The sequence below is a fragment of the Populus nigra genome, chromosome 4 (assembly GCF_951802175.1).
Source record: "Populus nigra chromosome 4, ddPopNigr1.1, whole genome shotgun sequence".
NCBI classification, from domain to species: Eukaryota; Viridiplantae; Streptophyta; class Magnoliopsida; order Malpighiales; family Salicaceae; genus Populus; species Populus nigra.
The window spans coordinates 1,280,605-1,298,724 of NC_084855.1; the positions used below are offsets into that span (position 1 = coordinate 1,280,605).

An 18,120-nucleotide genomic window follows, 5' to 3' on the forward strand; every position below is an offset into this window, starting at 1 on the left:
TTTGACGCATAAAAGTAAGAAACATAAAAAATCTTTCTTGGGGCAGCAAACAGGTAGTGTTCATGCAAGCACACAAAAAAATGTCTTTTTCAAGTAACAAACACGAAGATAGTTGTAAACCTCTTTTGTTTGCACACAGAAACTTAATTCTCTTCAAGTTCACGGTCTCACAATGCCCTTTTATTCATAATTTATTCCTTATCCTTGTGGCGGCCATATTTTAACAATATCATTATTTTACTTTCATGATTTTTTACAGATTTGACAAGAATTTAATCAAACAACAAAGGATTCATTAGAAATAAAAAGGTTAAGGAAGGGAATTATTCAAAGTCAATTTTTGTGGGTTCTTGTCAAACGAATGTGAGTTATCTTTGACTTTCAGTCCTCTTTGCAACCTGGTCTGCCCATTGTCCTAATGCGACGGCTAAGCATGCCGCAATGCTTGTTTTCCTTTCTTCAACAACGAGAGAGACGCAATAATGGTGCACAACGATTTAGCCGAGGAAATTAATTAGCATGCGTGACTATGGTGACTCAACAACATTTGTTTTTTCCATGCATGGTGCTGACCGGGCTGGTTCAGGTCTGGGGTTGACTCGTCGGGTTGATCAAAATTTTACAATTGTGCCTTGGACTCAACAATTACCCGCCTTGTCTCTTACAACTGGGGCACATACGTGCATGGTAATCCACTGAAACAGGAAATTATACAAGGAAGCGTGATGGTCGAATGTCTTGTCTAACAAGTTCAGATTCAAGCTAAATCGTAGGTTATAGAAAGCCAAGGCTATAAAAGAAAGAAAGAGATGCTATCAATTTAAAGCAAAGATATGTCCAAAAATATGAATATTAGGCTGCGAGTCTTGTGAATATGCAATTAATCAATCAGTGGATGACAGTACCCGGTGTGAACTTGGCGTTAGCCGGTGGCATCGGGCACTTATCGTTGAATTCTAATGTGCATGATTGCTAAGCTACATGTGATGTTCCAGGCCTGGAAGAAACATATCAAACTACAGAACATGGCCGATCGTGATGCTCGTGCCCTCAATATCGAACTGACGAGCAGGTATGAGATGTGACAGTACCCTATTGATCAAAATTTTCAATTCCAATTACCTTCTCAATCGACACCAAACTAGACAGAATTTTCTCCCACTCCTAATTTGACCAGGCTATTAATTTCCCACCCTCGGGCATGAAAAAATTGCCCTTCGAGATTAGCTAACACATCTGTTTATGGATTGATTGAGTCCTTGTCAGCCATTGCTTGGATTTTAGAAATTTTCGTTTTTCAGGGAGAAAAATCATGATCATAGCTATTAAATTTGATTTGGGAATGGCCCCCGAAAAGAAACTGGGTTATTGAATGATTAGATCAACTTGAAAAATATTAGTTGGTTAAGTTGTTAAATCACTTTAATTAATGTTGCTTTTTTTATGGTGTTGATGTTAACTATCATGCCTGAACTATTTTAATCGGATCATTAAAAATTTAATAGAACTAATTAAATTTTATTAAATCAATATCTTGTCGAATTAAATTGAAGATCAGCCTTGATTAAGTCCTAGATCCTGAGATGTTCGAACCAACCCAATCAAGTTTTATAAATATGAATATGATTCTTTTAGCTTGGAATATAGCTAGCACGATCAATACCCCAGAGACAGTCTGATGGGTTACATCCCCACAATGGCTCTTATCTGTTGCTGGCAAGTACTAGCATCACCTTCCACGCTCAAAACACTACTGCTTTCTTTATGTTATCCAATCTACCCTTGCACGATTATTTAATACCTAATTTCAGAACAGTTTCTATTATTGCCAAACTCTCAATTTCATGAATGTTTAAAGAATGCCAGTGGCAACATGACATCAAATATGCAGACAAACATGAAATTAGATGAGAGTTTTATTATCTGGGCACCAAATGCGGTGGTAGCGCAATACAATTCACACACTATCGAAACCAACAAATGAATCCCATCCCCTCTGATAAAATAATAGTAACAATAACCTAAACGCTAAAAAGAAAAAGGAAAGAGTTTCATGCATTTTGCACCACTACCATCACTAACCACACCATCTCCTCAGCCTCTTGAGTAGTATTTGACCCCCGTACAGGACAACAATGAAATTGGATTTTCCTTTATGGAGGAGTGGATTGAGTGATCTTCAATGGACGTGTGAGCTTTCAATCATGACTCAGTTCCACGTATTCCACGTCAATTCGGCCAACCAGTAGGGTCACATGGGCCATGCATGAAAAAGAGCTCAAAAAGTAATAGGGTCCACTCCATAAGAACCGACAGCCCCACTTGCGTAAAAATTCGGATGGCCGATTTTTGCAGGTCCATGCCTCCAAAGAGCGTAAACTAGACTGAAAGAAAGAGATTTCAAGGGGCCTGCTCTGGTGTGTAAATATATATTAGTGTATATAGGACTTAGAATAGCTGCCGCCACTGCCAAATTGCAACTGTGAAGCTGACAATGCCCGCAGTAACGTGTGATCCTAACACGTTGCCATACATGGATGGTGATGCTCCATTTTGGCTCAAGGCGCCTTCGTACACCATTGTGCTGTTGATGAGTGGTGTATTGGTATTTGTGTTCGTATTCTCAGAGTTCTGCTCCTGCGACGCTTTTTGACTGCACAATTTACCATAAACATAACCGTTAGCACCCTCGATATTCATTCACTTTACAAATCCGAGTAAAAAACTCAATTTATTGTGGGGATTTGGAAGGATGTGTGGTCTTCTGTGTCAATGTTTCGGATACAGCCACCTGTTCTGGAGACCACTTATTGCATGCTGCCAGAGACGTGCATTAATTTAGGCAACATGCCTTCTTTTTCATGAAAAGGAACCGGATCCTACTGCCCATCTCATTATATAAAAATGCTTTACTTTACTTCCTACAGTGAAATACTGCCGAATTTTCTAGGTTCGAAAGCATTATAACTAAGATTCTCATCGGTAAATTCTAATATTTTTTAAGGAATTCTCGAGATTGAGAAAGACATTGTAAAACACTCTACAGGAAACCTGGCAAGATGTTAAACAACATTATTTATCTCGTGATAGATCCTTACTTTCAGATATTTATTAAAAATATATTTATTTTGAAAAAAATATGAAGTTTTTTTATATTTTTTAATAATTTTAATGCGTTAATATTACAAATAAAAAATTATTTATAAAAGTTATTGTAATATATTTTAAATAAAAAATATTTTTAAACAATATCATCCTCCTCCTCCATGTCATCAAATACAGCATAATCTATGCCGCGAATTGCAAAAAAAAAAATGTTAGCGTAGGGCTGAAGTGATATGATTTTTCAACGGCTCACTTCATAGATGTCAAAAACTGACACGACGTTTTCTCAAACGTTCCTTCAGCTGGCAGTAACGTTAAAGCCAGGTGGTAAATGAGGACAAAACGGTCACCTCAACGTTCATGTTGTTTGCAAGCTCTTTTTTACTTTTTCCCGGACAAACATACCCTCTAACGTTGCAAAAAAGTGACAGGGATGGAGAGGAGATTTACCTGGTGTTAGGCGCGGGGCAGAAGGTAATTTGGTAATCAGCGGAGGCACAAGTGAAGGTACTAGTCTTATCATCGTAAGCGTAGCTGTAAGCGCGTGGACAGGCGTTCTTAAATATCTCGGAATACGAAGAAGGCTTGCAAGTATCGGGTGTACCATATGCACCGCTACAACAATACTGTGGTGACCTAAACGCTTCACAAGCGCTCTTACATGCCACGCCCTCGCCTCCCGTGCTAGTAACCTTAAGCTCCGAAGGACACGCGCCATTCAAATCCACCACGCATCCAGTGCTTGTACAATTCTGACCAGAACCGCCTTGGGGGACAACAAGCAATGGCAAGTTGTACCCATCTACAAGGCTGACATCAAAATAATCCATCCCTCCATAGCCGTCAATCTTGAACTCTGCTAACGTAGCCGGAGGAGCTGCACCAGTGCCTGAACATTCTAGTTTTCCAGAGCCACAATCCCCTGTTAGGCAAGAGAATTTTCCTGTGGAGTCTTGAGAGCAATATGTGCGGCCCCATAAACGCCCACCCCATGAAGCTGGTGCTGTAATGGTTTTTGACTCCCCCTTTTGAAGGGAAAAACCAGTCGTGGAAAGAGCTGGTGCGTCTGCGTTGGACAGAATGCCTGGCCATACTGTGTAGCCACACTTATTCGTTAATGTAAAAGTTGTTGAAACAACACCTGAGAAAAAAAAAATAAACATTAATTTCAAGAACTCAAAGAAACGAAGCAATTATAATTACAAAAACTCTATTGAAAATATTATAATTACCCGAAATGAGTAGATGGGCAATGAAGAAGGATGATAAAGGGATAAGTAAAGTTCGTTGAGACATTGAAGAAGAATTGATAAGAGAAATGTTGAGAGGTAACAAGAAGAAGAGAAGTGTTTAGTGATGTGATTAGCAATGACACCAAACTCTTCTTCTTCTTGTGTCGTGTATGGAAATGAGGTAATGGGAAGACAGAACAGGGTATCTATAGGCAGAGAAGCTGGTATATTTATAGAAAGAGAACAGAGTATATATATATATATATAAAAAAATGGTATTTGATGGGGCCTAAAGGGCTGAGGATAGGAGATGGGCCAACAAAATTTAAGGTGACGAAGAGCCGCATCGTTTAAAATGGCATTTGAGTAATTAAATATAGTAGTTAATAGTTTGTTTAGGTGATTAAAATTGATTTAGTAATTAAGGATTTTTTAGATATGGTAATTAAAAATTATTTAAAATCTTGATCTGAAGCTAAATTGATTAAGAAAATCATACAATAAATTATTTAGATAGTGCACAAATGGGAAATTGCGTGTTTTATATTGTAGTGTGAGGTATTTTTAAAAAGTTTTTTTTTGTTAAAAATATATTACAATAATTTTTTATTTTTAATATTAGCACATTAAAATTATAAAAAAATATTAATTTAATATTTTTTTCAAATTAAATATACTTTTATAAAACATAACATAATTTTAAACACCAAACGGTGACAATTTAACGGTTTACCAGGGAGTTGGTTGAACCTCTGTTTGCCAGTAAGCACCCAGCACCTTCTGCTTGGATAGAAAAAATCCCCCATTATACATTGTGGAATGGAAGCGCTATCTTAACTAAGAAGAATTAATTAAGTGTTTAATTTTATTAAATATAATAAGATGATAAGATTTAAACTTGTAAATATTTAATTATTAAAAATTTAATATTATATTAAATAATTATTTTAACTAAAAAATAAATAAATAAATTATTAGGTGAGTGGCGTCTTTCAATTTTATACCTAACACTACTTCTTAGTACTTTTTTTTAACCTAGAATCGCTAGAAGATATGTACTACTCTCTGGGGAAAATTTTGTCTTGCAAATATGAAAGTGATCCTACCAAATCCCATGAAATTTGTTACGAGCACTATATTTCCCTGTTAGCACCAACCTTATTAAATTGATTATATTATATTATTTTATTTTATTTTATTTTATTTTCTTTCCTCCAGCAACAAGTCATAATTATGAGAAGATGGTACTACAGTTCATCAACTGTTAATTTCTTTGCTATTTTAAGATTTCCTTTTGAGAAATTTTACATCATTAATTATCACACTAAATACCATTAGCTTTTATATGAATTCACTTTAATAAAACAAATAAAAACATGAATAAAAATCACATTTAATGTTATTAAAAATATCTTCGTCTAATAATTGTAAAACTAATTTTTTGATTCTCTTCTCATTTTATCTTCCCATCCAACACCTATATTTTTTTTCAAAATATTTTTTATTTAGAAATATATTAAAATAATATTTTTTATTTTAAAAAAATTATTTTAACATCAACATATTAAAACAATTTAAATTCATAAAAAAATTAAATTTAAAGTAAAAAAAAAAATGCATGGAACGGGTTTGCACCTCTCTCTAAATCCATTACCAGCTTTAAACAAGAAGGGAAGAGAAGCCAGGTGACGGGGAAAGAAAAGGGTAAGAAAGCTAGCTTACTGTAAGCTCAACACCACTCTCTAAACGTGAGCGGACTCCTACAATAGAATGTTGCACGCTTCAAAGCCATGGACATGCATGGTTATTAGTTGTAGCAATGTTTTTTTATCTGTAAGAAAGTGTTTTCTTTCCTGTTTTGTATGCCATCCAGATGCTTAGATTTGTTCTTTACTCCAAGAATTGTCTATACGTTTTGTTTTAAAATTACGAATTCCACTTGAGAAGTGTTTCAGAAACAAATTTATGGAAACAAGTGATATATAGGAGTTCGGAAACTCGGAAAATGGTAAAATTGGAATGAAGGGAGTCGAATGCGGCACGCGGCATTCTTGGGTGTTTTATAATCTCTTAGCATTATGGATATGGAAGTGTAATCTTCGGTTAGCTTTTCAACAATGGCACGTCTGTCTTCGGAATAGTCGACGGTCAAGCTTTGTAATCCAAGTTCTTCATGTCTGTTGACAATTCATGGCCATTTAGCACCAACCCAAACCTACTGACTGGCTCGACGATCGATGCTACATGTCCCTGAGTTGCAAGAGGGACACTTAAAGTTGGATTCAACTTACAACAACATTCAAGATCCCGAATCTCATAATATCTTGGGTAGTTTTAGCGCCAATCAGGGTTTCTCAAGGATGAAGGCGTGGTGCCCAGAAGTTAGAAGTCCTGCCCGAAAGCAACTACTCTGGTAGATATTTGGCATCAAGAAATATCTGCTTCCATTGATTTCCAAATATCTAATCGAGGCCCATCGAATATAGGAAATATCTCAGACATAAAGTTATAAAAGTTCGATTTCCCTGTCCAACATGACAAAAACATAGCAGTAGTTTTGAGAATTTTGTATTAATTAAGCCACCGGCTTAGACTAGACTGGTTGTGTTAACTCTTGCAAGTTAGATATCTTGGCATGCTAACTCTATGCACACATGTAATTGATTGAGTAATTGATTGTTTCTTAATTATTCGCCATGGGATCACCTTTACCTATAGTAAACCTAATTGGCGGCCCAGAGACCCTTCAAACCGACACGTTTTCCTTTTTTTTTTTTTTGACATTCCCTCTCCGAAACTTTTTTTTTAAAAAAAAAATGTTCTGGGACAGTCTTAAACAGTGAACTAGAACAATGTGTTCAATCCACTCCTGTTTTCTGAAGGGTTGCTGTTCGATAAGTTTGGCAAGAACCAGCTTAGAATATCTACTCATTAAAAGAAGAGAGGGAAGAAAACTAGGGCTGCTCTTCGATCGCTTTCGCTTCATAGTTGGAGAATGTGAAACAAATTAATCAATGGGAGGATGATATTGGACACTCACTTGACTTCAAATCTAAATCTAGAGTAATAATACCCTTGACGAATCGTATTCAATTGTTTTTATTTTTTAATATTTAACAAAAGAAATAATGAGAATAATTTTAAAGATTATAAATTTATGATATTAAATAGAAGGTGTAGTTAATTTAATTTCTTATCTGTATTCTAAAAATTTATTCTTATAAAATATTTTTAACACATGCCATATATCATTGTCACAGTACTGTTGCTGCCACTAGTCCTCCACGAGAAGTCGCACTCTGTGACGTCCGGCAAACAACAAATTGAGAAACTCCAGATTTATCTTGCTTTCTGACACAAAAACCAAACTGAAGGAAATAATTTCCTGGTTTCTTATGACGAAAACTCTTCTACTTTGTATCTTACCCCTTGTTTCATACTCTATAGCTCACAAGGATATAGATTTATTGTGCGTCTTTTTTTCCCACGGCCATTTCACGACTGCCGTCCTAAGTCTCTCAAAACATTGTTTGTTTATGTATTTTAAAAGAATTTTTTTTATTTTAAATTAATAATTTTTAATATTTTCAAATTGTTTTAATGGAATGATGTTAAAAATAATTTTTAAAAAATAAAAAATATTATTTTGATGTATTTTTAAATAAAAAATATTTTAAAAAATAACCATTAACACACTTCTAAACATTATTTTACTTTAAATAAAAAAATATTATTTTATTTTAAATTAATAGTTTATAGTGTTTTGAGATTATTTTGATAATATAATATTAAAAATAATTTTTAAAAAATAAAAAATATTATTTTGATGTATTTTTAAATAAAAATTACTTTAAAAAATAATTATTAACACACTTCTAGACATATCCTAAATCAAAATTATTAAACTTGAAGTAGATAAAATTTTAGGCCCAGCTTCTAGTTCATGTTAGCTAATCATAAAAAAAATATTTTTATCAATACTGAATAACCATTTAATTTATAACTCAAGTTTTAAATCAGGCCGGCCGAGTTTAATAATTTTGCTTCAAATGAGCAAGAACAGTTTCTTACATAAACCCAGTGCTGTAAATTGCAATTTAGAGGGCATCCCAAGGAGCAACTTATTCCCAGTTTTGTTTACTTGGCTTTCCAAAAGTTCCTCTTGTATTCGTCTTGGTTAATTCGAGAAGCAGTCGGCAGCACAGCTTATTTAATTCGCCATTTGCCTACCTTATCATTTTTTGTCCCCCGCCAGAGAAACTCTTATCTCTTGTAGGGTCAAGTTGTTTTGGAGTTAGGTTAAGCAATTGGACGGCATGCAGCATCACTCAAATTGGCATTTTCTTTTCTGCTTGTTGTGCAAAAAACAGATTGTCCTTAGTACAAACTGCAATGAACCTTAAAATGTTAGCTCTTCGGAGTTCAGAGCCATTATTTTCACTGCCAAGCATCGTTGCGTATTGTTGGGAGAGGAATTTCCTAATTCTTATGATTAAGTTAATAGTGAATGTTATCCCCCAAGTATTTGGGACTATGACATCTGATATAACTTTGGCATGAAGCGCTTGCCTGCAAATTTCATATTTTCAACAGAATTTTAGCTAACTCAGTACCTCTAGGATGTGATCCTTGCATGGCTAGTAATTGGTATTGGTAACAGTTCCAGCTGAAGAATTAGAGCGTAAAATGTTGAAATTTAGGCACTAGAGAAAAAGGTATTTTCACTCCAGTGAAGCTAAACATTTCTGGGAATCTCGGGAACCTATTGATGCCGAAAATGTTGAAAATTAGGCAGTAGACAATCCAGGAAAACAATTTTAAAGGTAGAAGCAATAGCACCATTGTGATATACAGCAGGATCATGATAGACGCAACTACAGACTCGCACTGATATGTATGAATGTGATGCAAGCATATAGAGATTAGAAACAAAGAATGGATGCCGTCCAAGATAATTGTCAAAACAAATATCATCAGGCATTATATAGATCTGATTCACACCATTTGAAAACTAAGTATAGGCATCACTGGCTGACTAATCACAGCTTTATCATCATGCGCTTTGTAGCTTTCCATAGACAGAAGTGATAACAATAATTAAGCAATCTGGATGGTATGGCATCAGCTGATGCAAAAGGCATATCAAAGTAGAACCATTATTGAGTAAAAATATTGCTGAATTGAACAACTCACCTCGTAGCTATCTATCATGACAAATACGTTACATCTTATACTATGTATTGCCTCATGTCCTACGAAACTATGACCCCCAGTATCGCCCAAGCAGGGAAAGAGACAGAAAAAATGAAAAACAAAGGTGCATGTCAAGTTAGCTTCTAGGCAGATCATTATTGATGAGCCTGTCGTGTGGGAGTAAGCAATGTGCCCACACGCACCTACAGACCAGGGCAGAAGAGGACTGTGGATTATTATTGCTATTGCTATCTACCTTCACAAAAACTTAGTAAAGGTACTGGACGGCCATATACGACACAATGATAGCACGCTTTTAAGATGATTATGATTCTTTCCTTGAAGTAAATAAATAATTATCCAGTACCATTCTTGTGTGGCGGTATAGCCCTTAGCGCAAAGATAGAACCACGCAAGTTTATCCAAGTAAATGCATATCGGACCATCTAGGACTCTTTTTCTTAGGTCTATACAACAGCTCAAGTGTCCAGCGGTTTGCAAGTCCCAGACTCCCAATGTTTCTCACCGTCCAAAATGAAAAAACAAAAAGGAGAACAAAAAGGAATGAAGGGAAAAGGGAAGGAAAGGGAATGGTAATGGGTCTGGCCTTCAAAAGCAAAAGATATGGCTCTACAAGCCGTGTTTACATCCACGAGCCTAAGCCCAAGCTACATAGTCTATAATTCTATGAGGTGGCTCGTCAGTGCTGTGCCCAGTATAAATTGCTGAGATCAATGAGACACGTATTTGACGCTTTGTGGAGAAAATATGCAATGATAAAAAATTATTTATATTACAAATCAATATGATTAGATTCACTCGGCATTTGCTCATCAAGGCCATGGAGGAAACGGGCGAGGGAATTTTTGGCAGCTGTGATTGCAGTTTCCACTTCCTGCTTATTTCCTTCTGCAACTCCCTTGCGTTCTTGAACTGCATGCATTCTTCGCACATGTTTATGCAGTTCCTGCTTGATAGATCATTCTATCATAGGTAAGATAGATGATAAACAGTTCAACATTACCATTGAAGGCATACTTGCAACCAATTATACATACAGACCACGGTCTCTGCTTCTTGGACTATATAATGATATAAGCATGCGTAGAATGTGTAGGGTTAAATACGCTGGGTTCACAAGAGCCAAGTAATCGTCCGGGAAGCAATAAAGTCTCCTGTTGATAGTTCTTTATTTCTTCAGTTGGGAAAAAAAGAAGAAAGAAAGCCAAGTGATGGTTCATGTGGTGGCTTTATATGAATTCTCACCCCCTTTTTTCTTTCCAAACAACATGTTTTCATCAACAAACTCGCAGTAGGAATCGTTAGCCCATTGTTAGAGATATCTCATGAACGACTCTGATATGCAGTAACTGATACACTTAGGGTGGCATTTCACTGACCTGACTGTCAAAATCAATGCTTCGAAGTGCATAAACTTCATTGATAACTTTTATGTCTCTGTTAATCAGGCCACCGAACCAACTGGTTGCTATATCAATGTACTCGTGTGACCCCTGAAAATAGTACAAGAAACATGTAATGTTTCATCTTGGAATTTTTGTTTTCCTTTTTCATGTGTAATCATCATAAATCTTCAAATACAATCTCCAGCTTCCTTGGAGTTCTAATTCATTATTTCCACTTACCACGCTTATGCAAGCTTCTGCTTGTGGAAGCTAAATGCAATAAGACATAATCAAGACTAGGGAAGTGAGAATTGCATCCATAAGTTGTAGACCAAGAAAAGAGCTGTAATGATAGGTTTGCGATCAATACCGAATTGGTAGTGAAGAAAGTTAAAATAAGATCAGTGTCTTCAATTAACAGATTTCATAATTGGAGTTAGACCAGAAGAAGACTGAAGAATTTGACATATGCGTTCATAACCCCAACTGTATTGCCATTCAAAACAACAACCGAAGGTAATAATTGCTTACCATGCCTCCTCTTCCACATCGTATTCGCTTTCTCCAGATTCTTCATTTTCATCGCCAATAATCTTTTCCTCCCAACCAGAAAATCCCTGCAGCCTATTCCAATCACCATCTTCTGTAGGCATGAATCAAAGCATCCATCAGTTCAGTTTCTACATCCCGCAACAATTTCCCTACCCACACATTGCACATAGCAATCAAGATTTAAGAACACGTTTATAATGCTAAAACTCGATGTTAAAGATTCTCTACAAGACAAGATATACACCTATGATGTTCTTGCATGGCACACAGTTTACTTGATTGAGAGAAATAAAAGCCACACCATGAAACAAACATCTTTCTCATTAAATACGCAACAAGTCTTGTTCCACGATTAGTAACATTAAATGCATTAGCATGCACCAAAGCTAAGATTACTACTTGCTCACGCATTTGCTTCAACCTGACACCCCATATTTAACAGCAAGGCAAAACACAAACACAGACAACGTAGCTACTAAGCCAACCATAATCTCTTAAAAAAGTTACTCAAGGATAGTGTTTAAAAGATACAGAGCTCACTACCGATATAATTATATTGCCTCCGCTTTCCTTGCCGCACATCCGGTCCTGGTCTCTGCGACAAAAACACCCACATTATCTTCATTTGCCTCCCTCGCTAAAAACATAAAACGGCTAAAAAACCAACGCACTCCGAAAGAGTAAAGACACATAATATTACACCACAGAAGTACCTTGACTAACATTACGCATCGAATACGTCTTTCTCAAGTGAAGCCACCCTAGAAAATCCCAAGCAAGACACAATTTAAACTGCAAAGAATAGCTTTAACGTTGGTGATTTTGGGGGGAAAAAATAAGAAGGGAAGTAAATTTGCGTTCATCACTTGATATTGCGTTTGATTTGAGGTGGAGAAAAAGCAGCCAGCTCCATGCCCCCAACGAATGGCAAGTCGAGCCTCGCGTTTTTTCTGTTTGCGGCTTTTGTATGATTCAGAATCCGAATCGCTTGCATTTCCTCCTCGTCCAAAAATCAGACGTTTTTTCTGGACCGCGTGATAGAAAATGCGCGTTACGATTAGAAGCTGTAACTATAGTGAGAGAGAGAGAAGAGGAGAGATGGCTTTGATGGATAAAATTAAAGATTAAGAGAGGAGGTATTTAAACGCAATGGTTACGTAGAAACGGCCATTGCCGGATCAGACGGGCCATTGCTAATAATTGCAGCTTCTTTGAGGCGCTGCAGCTATGCTGCCATGGCAAGTCATTTTTGAAAGAAGAGTTCGAGCCACGCCCGGTAATTTTGAAAACCCATACCGCGTGGGCCTAGAGCTATGGCCTATTAGAAATGGATAAATGAAGACGAGTGGCCTATCATATACTCCCCTCCCCTGCAGACTCTCCACAAAGCTTCTCCCACATGCCACACCCTCATCTACTCTCTCTCCATTACTCTGATATTAAATCTGAATCGAGAGTCAACTCAAAGTAATCCTTGAGTTACATTTGAGGAGTAGATTAACTTGAATTAATTAAAATTTTATTTTAAAAAAAAACATCAAAATAAAATCATTTTATAAAAAAGAATATTAAAAGAAACAAGGTTAATTTTTTTTATTTTTTATAAAATACAACCCATATGAGGTTTTAAATTAACCCACCAACTCCGACGAGAATTAAAAACATTGTTCGTAATTCTAAAATTATATTTGAAAATGTGGTTGAAACTGTATTTTTTAAAATTTAAATTTAAAAAAAATTATTTTTATATATTTTTAGATCGTTTTGACGTGTTGATTTCAAAAATAATTTTTAAAAATTAAAAAATAATTATTTTAATATATTTTTTAACAAAATATATTTTAAATCATAACCGCTACTACATTTTAAATATACAATAAATTCGGGACGTGATTCCCCTTCTCTTTATATGCAAAAGCAAAAATGATGGCTGGTGCCATGGCGTTCTTCTTCAAATGGTGTTCGTTATAGACATAGGAACTTCCAAAAACAAGACACAAATTCTCCTCTGGACATAAAACTCTAATCATGGAAAGAGGGATGTCGAATAAAATTAACTCAAATTTAATTAGTTGAATGCCTTATCATTCTTTTTTATTATTATTTTAATTAATATTAATTCATACATACTTTCAACTAATTCCACAAACTTTAAAATTAACAATCATATACAATTCTGATGACCTTATCATTTTTGATAAAATATATTGATATTGTGAGGTATCTTATTTTAAAAAATATTATTTTATTTAAAAAGTATTAAAATATTTTTTTTATTTTTCTAACATCAACATATTAAAATAAAAAAAATCAATTTAATATTTTTTTCATATTAAATAAACTTTTAAAATTTATTCAAAAAATAAATCGGGGTCTCATACTCGAGGTCTGGCCTATCTTTGCCGATATTGAGAACTGACAAGTGCAGATCAAATGTATCCTGAGCTGCTATGGCTATCCATAGCTCAACTGACTCCTGTCATTATTTTTCTTGAGAAAAAAAGAAGAAGAAAAAACAGACAAACTAACAGGTAAAGATGGGGTCATGTCGTCGGACTACTTATGTTTTGTTTGAGAAAGAAAAATCACTGTCGTTTCGGCTCTCTCACTTGATAAGTCTGCCCATCCTTATCCAAGAAATTGTAGTTATCCATTTTTCAAGTGGCAGAAGCCATCCTTTTCATAAATAGAGAGACAATTGAGGCCAGTAATTATCTCTAACTCCAAGAAAACATGTAAATTTCTATCCATCACGTTTTGAACAGAATCTGTATACTGTGGCTTATCCAAATGGGCATGCTATGATCAATTATAAACAAGATCATAATTTGAAAGTTAATTTCAGCTTTAGCCATCATCTAGCACAGATCCCATCTCGCAATAAAACATTTATCAAGAGGATTTAAATGCTAGCTCCAAATGAAATATCCGTGTGATATTGAGGACCGATGGACACAATTTTATGGTTTGATTTTTAGATCGTAACATATATTTAATTGTCGATATTTTATTTGATTTTGTAAACTTTATTTTGTTTTGATTAGGTAAAGAGATATTGGAGATAATCTTAGGATTTGCTTTGATTTTTTTATTTGCTTTCCATGTTAAGTAGCTTTTTCAAACGTATCAGACGTATTTGGGTTCAAGAAAATCAAGAATTTAGTTGTTTTTTTGTTTTTGGTATTTGAAGGTTTTGACGAGGAAAAAAACTTAAATTAAATCTTTAGGCTATGTATATCAAACAATAATTCTTGGACCATGGACAACTGGTTGTGGTATATCTGAAAATTAAGGAGGGCCTGAAATATTTGATGCACGAATATCAAAAGCATGTGCAGATAAGAATCTATGGTTGCAGGCCGTAAAAAATGCAACTATTTACATGGTTACAAGATTGAGGTCCGATCCTGGCTACTTGAATCCATCCCCAGTTGGAATCATCACCTCTGTATCAGCTGAAACTGATTAGGGCATCTATAATTCAGGGTTAAATCCAGCCCAGTAAACAATTTTGCGGCTACCAGCACTGATCAGTTTCCCATCTTCGCCTAGTGTAGGCAGGAAATCCAGCAGCTACAACATTTGTTTCCATTGTTGCTGCAGACATTACAAACGGAGAGCTCATTTGCCTTCCAGGTCTAAAAAGCGAACGGTCATAATCTGCACGTTTGTCAGGGTCCGACAGAGTTTCATAAGCTTCGTGTACTTTAATGAACTCATAAGCTGTGTCTTCCTTTTGAACGTTAGCTGCAACATCAGGATGCAATGTTCTTGCTAGCTTTCTGTAAGCAGCCTTGATTTCCTGGCAAGTGGCACCCATTTGAATCCCGAGAACTTCGTAGAGAGATATTTGCGTGGCGTTGCGGGATGGGGGTCGCTCGGCAGTGGCGGCGCAGGAGGCAGAGACACTGAAGGGGCGGAAGCTGGCACGAAATGGAAGCGAATGAGGCTGATTGGTCGAGAACTTTGAGCCAATGAAAGGAGAGGAGGAGGAGCTGAAAGACGCTAGAGAAGATGTGGAAGCCATGACTGAAAATACACTAACGATTCTTGTGTTTCCTCGTGTGCTGTGTGGTTAAGGAGGTTGAGGAGTTAAGGAAAGGATGAGTCGTTATTTATAAGGAGGTGGGAAATTGATTAACCATGGTTAGTTTGGTGGATTGGCGAATTATGGACTTATCTATTTACAGGGATCTTGTGTCTTAAAGGAGGGCAAAAATTATCACTCTGATTGTGCAGTACCCTTGTGAACTTGTCTTCACAGATTAGAAACCACGATTCTCTGTAAAAACAATTATGGGGTTATATCATCATATTTTATGTTTTTGATGGATGCATGTATCTCTTTTATTAGTTATTAGTGACTATGAATTATCAAGAGTTGGCCTTGCAGCTTGTACCTGTATTTGATAATACAAGTTTCATGAAAATAAATAAAATTTCCAGCCATTTGTGCTCTGCTAATCGCGTTCGGACTTCTTTGTCTCGTCTCCAAGAACCATATTTGAGCATCAACTTGCATCATTGGGTTTACTCTTTAGTAGTTTGATGCCATGGGCATTTTAAAAGCTGAGCCTTGCATTAAAACCAGGTAAAGGCTGTTAAAAATCATGAAATCAGAGCCATTTCGTGCTGGGATAATTCTTCTTGAATAGGAAGGGACAAAAGACAAATTTCCCGATATAAATTGTTTCATTCGACAAAGCTTACAGTAAAACATAAGAAGAACGTCAAATGTTCCAATAATATAGGATAGGATCGTCTAGATAAACCGTCAAGCTGACTCAGAGATGATCACAGAGTATAGAAAATACTATTATAATGGTAAATACAAAAATAATAACTTAAAGTACTTTTGCGCCTCTAATGATTCAGATTCCAGAGGTGTGACGCAGACCCACGTTAGATGAGTAAGAGATTGCTCCGTAGAAGTTGATTAATTAGAGAGAATAGTAAGAAAAACAAGAGGCAGGGCAGGGTAATGGTGTAGGGAACGACTAAGATTTTTTCCATGTTCTAGTTTTTTTCGAGGACATATATTGGATTAATTTTTTAATTTTTATATATAATACTGATTCCATAAATATGTAAATTAATATTAACCAACTAAGGTTTTCGCTCTAACCTTAGCAAAGTGTTAGATAAATTATAGCATACAGTTTTCAGTTATATTAATGTAAATATTTATAGTTGAATAACAAGATGTCTCTTGAACCACCACGAAATTTTAGTCGACTACGAGAAATTCATCTCTGTGGGTCCATGGATATGGTCCATGGATGTGGATAAGAAGAAACCATGGTGTCGTGGAAGAGAGGCAATGTCCCCCCCGCCCCCCGGGGAAGAAAAAAAAAACTGAGGACGAAGAAAGAGGAGCAATGTCCCTGTCAATATTTTATTGCCTTGCCTTCAACATGAACGGAGAAAAGGAAATACTTGTTTGGCAGCTCTGTGTATTTTGTTTTAATTATATTTATTTAAAAGAATATTTATCTTAAAAAATATGGAATTGGTATTTTTATTATTATTTTTTAATAATTTTAATGTATTAATTTTAAAAGTTAAAAAATATTTTGATATATGTTTTTAAAAGAAAACTTTTAAAAACATTATACATTACAATATTAAATACAGCCGAAATCGGTTGGCAGCTAAAAGGGTCCATATATTGATATATTTGGGGTCCTTGAAAACTCAATCCATTTGCCAGCTTGAAGGACACTGGACTTGATTCGTTTAACCTAAGACTGAGCTGTGTGCTTGTTGAGTCTAATCCGTGTGATTGTACCTGCCATCTCATCCACATTTGGAGATACCGCGTGAGGAAAGGATGTCTGGTCTTGTCCCATTTCAGTTCGATTGCAACCAAACGCAAGACACCGACAAGTCGACAACGGAGCCATTGACTTGAAGGCTGTACCGATCAAGCCATTGCTACGTGCTTACTCGCTATGCTCCATGGACACTTATAGAGATGAGTCCAGCCTTGGCCCATAATCGTACATACCAATTGAAAGTGAAGCCCAAGTCTGTTCGACCCAGTTCATTGAGGCTGTAGACTAGTGGTTGTATATTTGGAGAACGAAAATGGGCATCAGTTCCCATCGTATTTGTTTATTTGCCTGTACTTGCTGTCTTGCTCCTCTTTTCTTCTTTTTTTGGTGAAATGCTGTCTTGCTTGTTAATACGTGGCATGGATTTTTCCATGCATTGAGCTGTTTTTTCCGCCCTGTGTTTCAATTCAAACCAAGAGTGCGAGCGAGTCTTAGAACTTGTGCTTCTTTCAGTGTATTTGATATTTCTGTCTGGCAAAGCCTGTCTTTGGGTCACTGTTCTTGTTTTTGCTTTTGCTTTTGCTTTTTGGAACTGCTCCATCTTTTTGCGTTTCCACTTTAAAAGTAGAGGAATTGGGCACTTCAAATCGCTACACCTCTAGTTCAATCATTGGACAAAATTCACGCATATGGCTTAATAGACATTGGACACTCCATCAATAGTGGATAGAAAATCTTGAAACTTTCAAATCTGTTTCAGCTTTATCTATCATTCCAGATCCCTCTCGGACCAAGATAAACAAGAATCCAATTCTCTATGAAAAAGAATCCGAGTCCATTCCTCTTGTCGGCATAAAG

The 18,120-nt window shown here is 35.9% G+C and overlaps 2 protein-coding genes and 1 long non-coding RNA gene across 3 annotated transcripts; all 3 read right to left on the reverse strand.

Annotated features, from left to right (window-relative positions):
- Positions 1–1,886: 1,886 nt before the first annotated feature.
- LOC133690589 (thaumatin-like protein 1b) lies at positions 1,887–4,572 on the reverse strand. Its single transcript, XM_062110813.1, has 3 exons — positions 4,338–4,572; positions 3,556–4,246; positions 1,887–2,653 (listed from the first exon to the last, which is right to left on the reverse strand). The coding sequence occupies exons 1-3, from the start codon at positions 4,399–4,401 to the stop codon at positions 2,449–2,451; spliced, it is 960 nt and encodes a 319-aa protein (XP_061966797.1). The 5' UTR covers positions 4,402–4,572; the 3' UTR covers positions 1,887–2,448.
- Positions 4,573–10,111: 5,539 nt separating this feature from the next.
- Positions 10,112–12,848, reverse strand: LOC133691983 (uncharacterized). Its single transcript, XR_009841773.1, has 4 exons — positions 12,202–12,848; positions 12,029–12,083; positions 11,468–11,579; positions 10,112–11,044 (listed from the first exon to the last, which is right to left on the reverse strand). It is a non-coding gene; the product is annotated as an uncharacterized LOC133691983 (long non-coding RNA).
- Positions 12,849–14,766: 1,918 nt separating this feature from the next.
- LOC133691511 (chaperone protein dnaJ 11, chloroplastic-like) lies at positions 14,767–15,584 on the reverse strand. Its single transcript, XM_062112047.1, has one exon. The coding sequence runs from the start codon at positions 15,513–15,515 to the stop codon at positions 15,006–15,008; it is 510 nt and encodes a 169-aa protein (XP_061968031.1). The 5' UTR covers positions 15,516–15,584; the 3' UTR covers positions 14,767–15,005.
- Between the last annotated feature and the right edge of the window lie 2,536 nt (positions 15,585–18,120).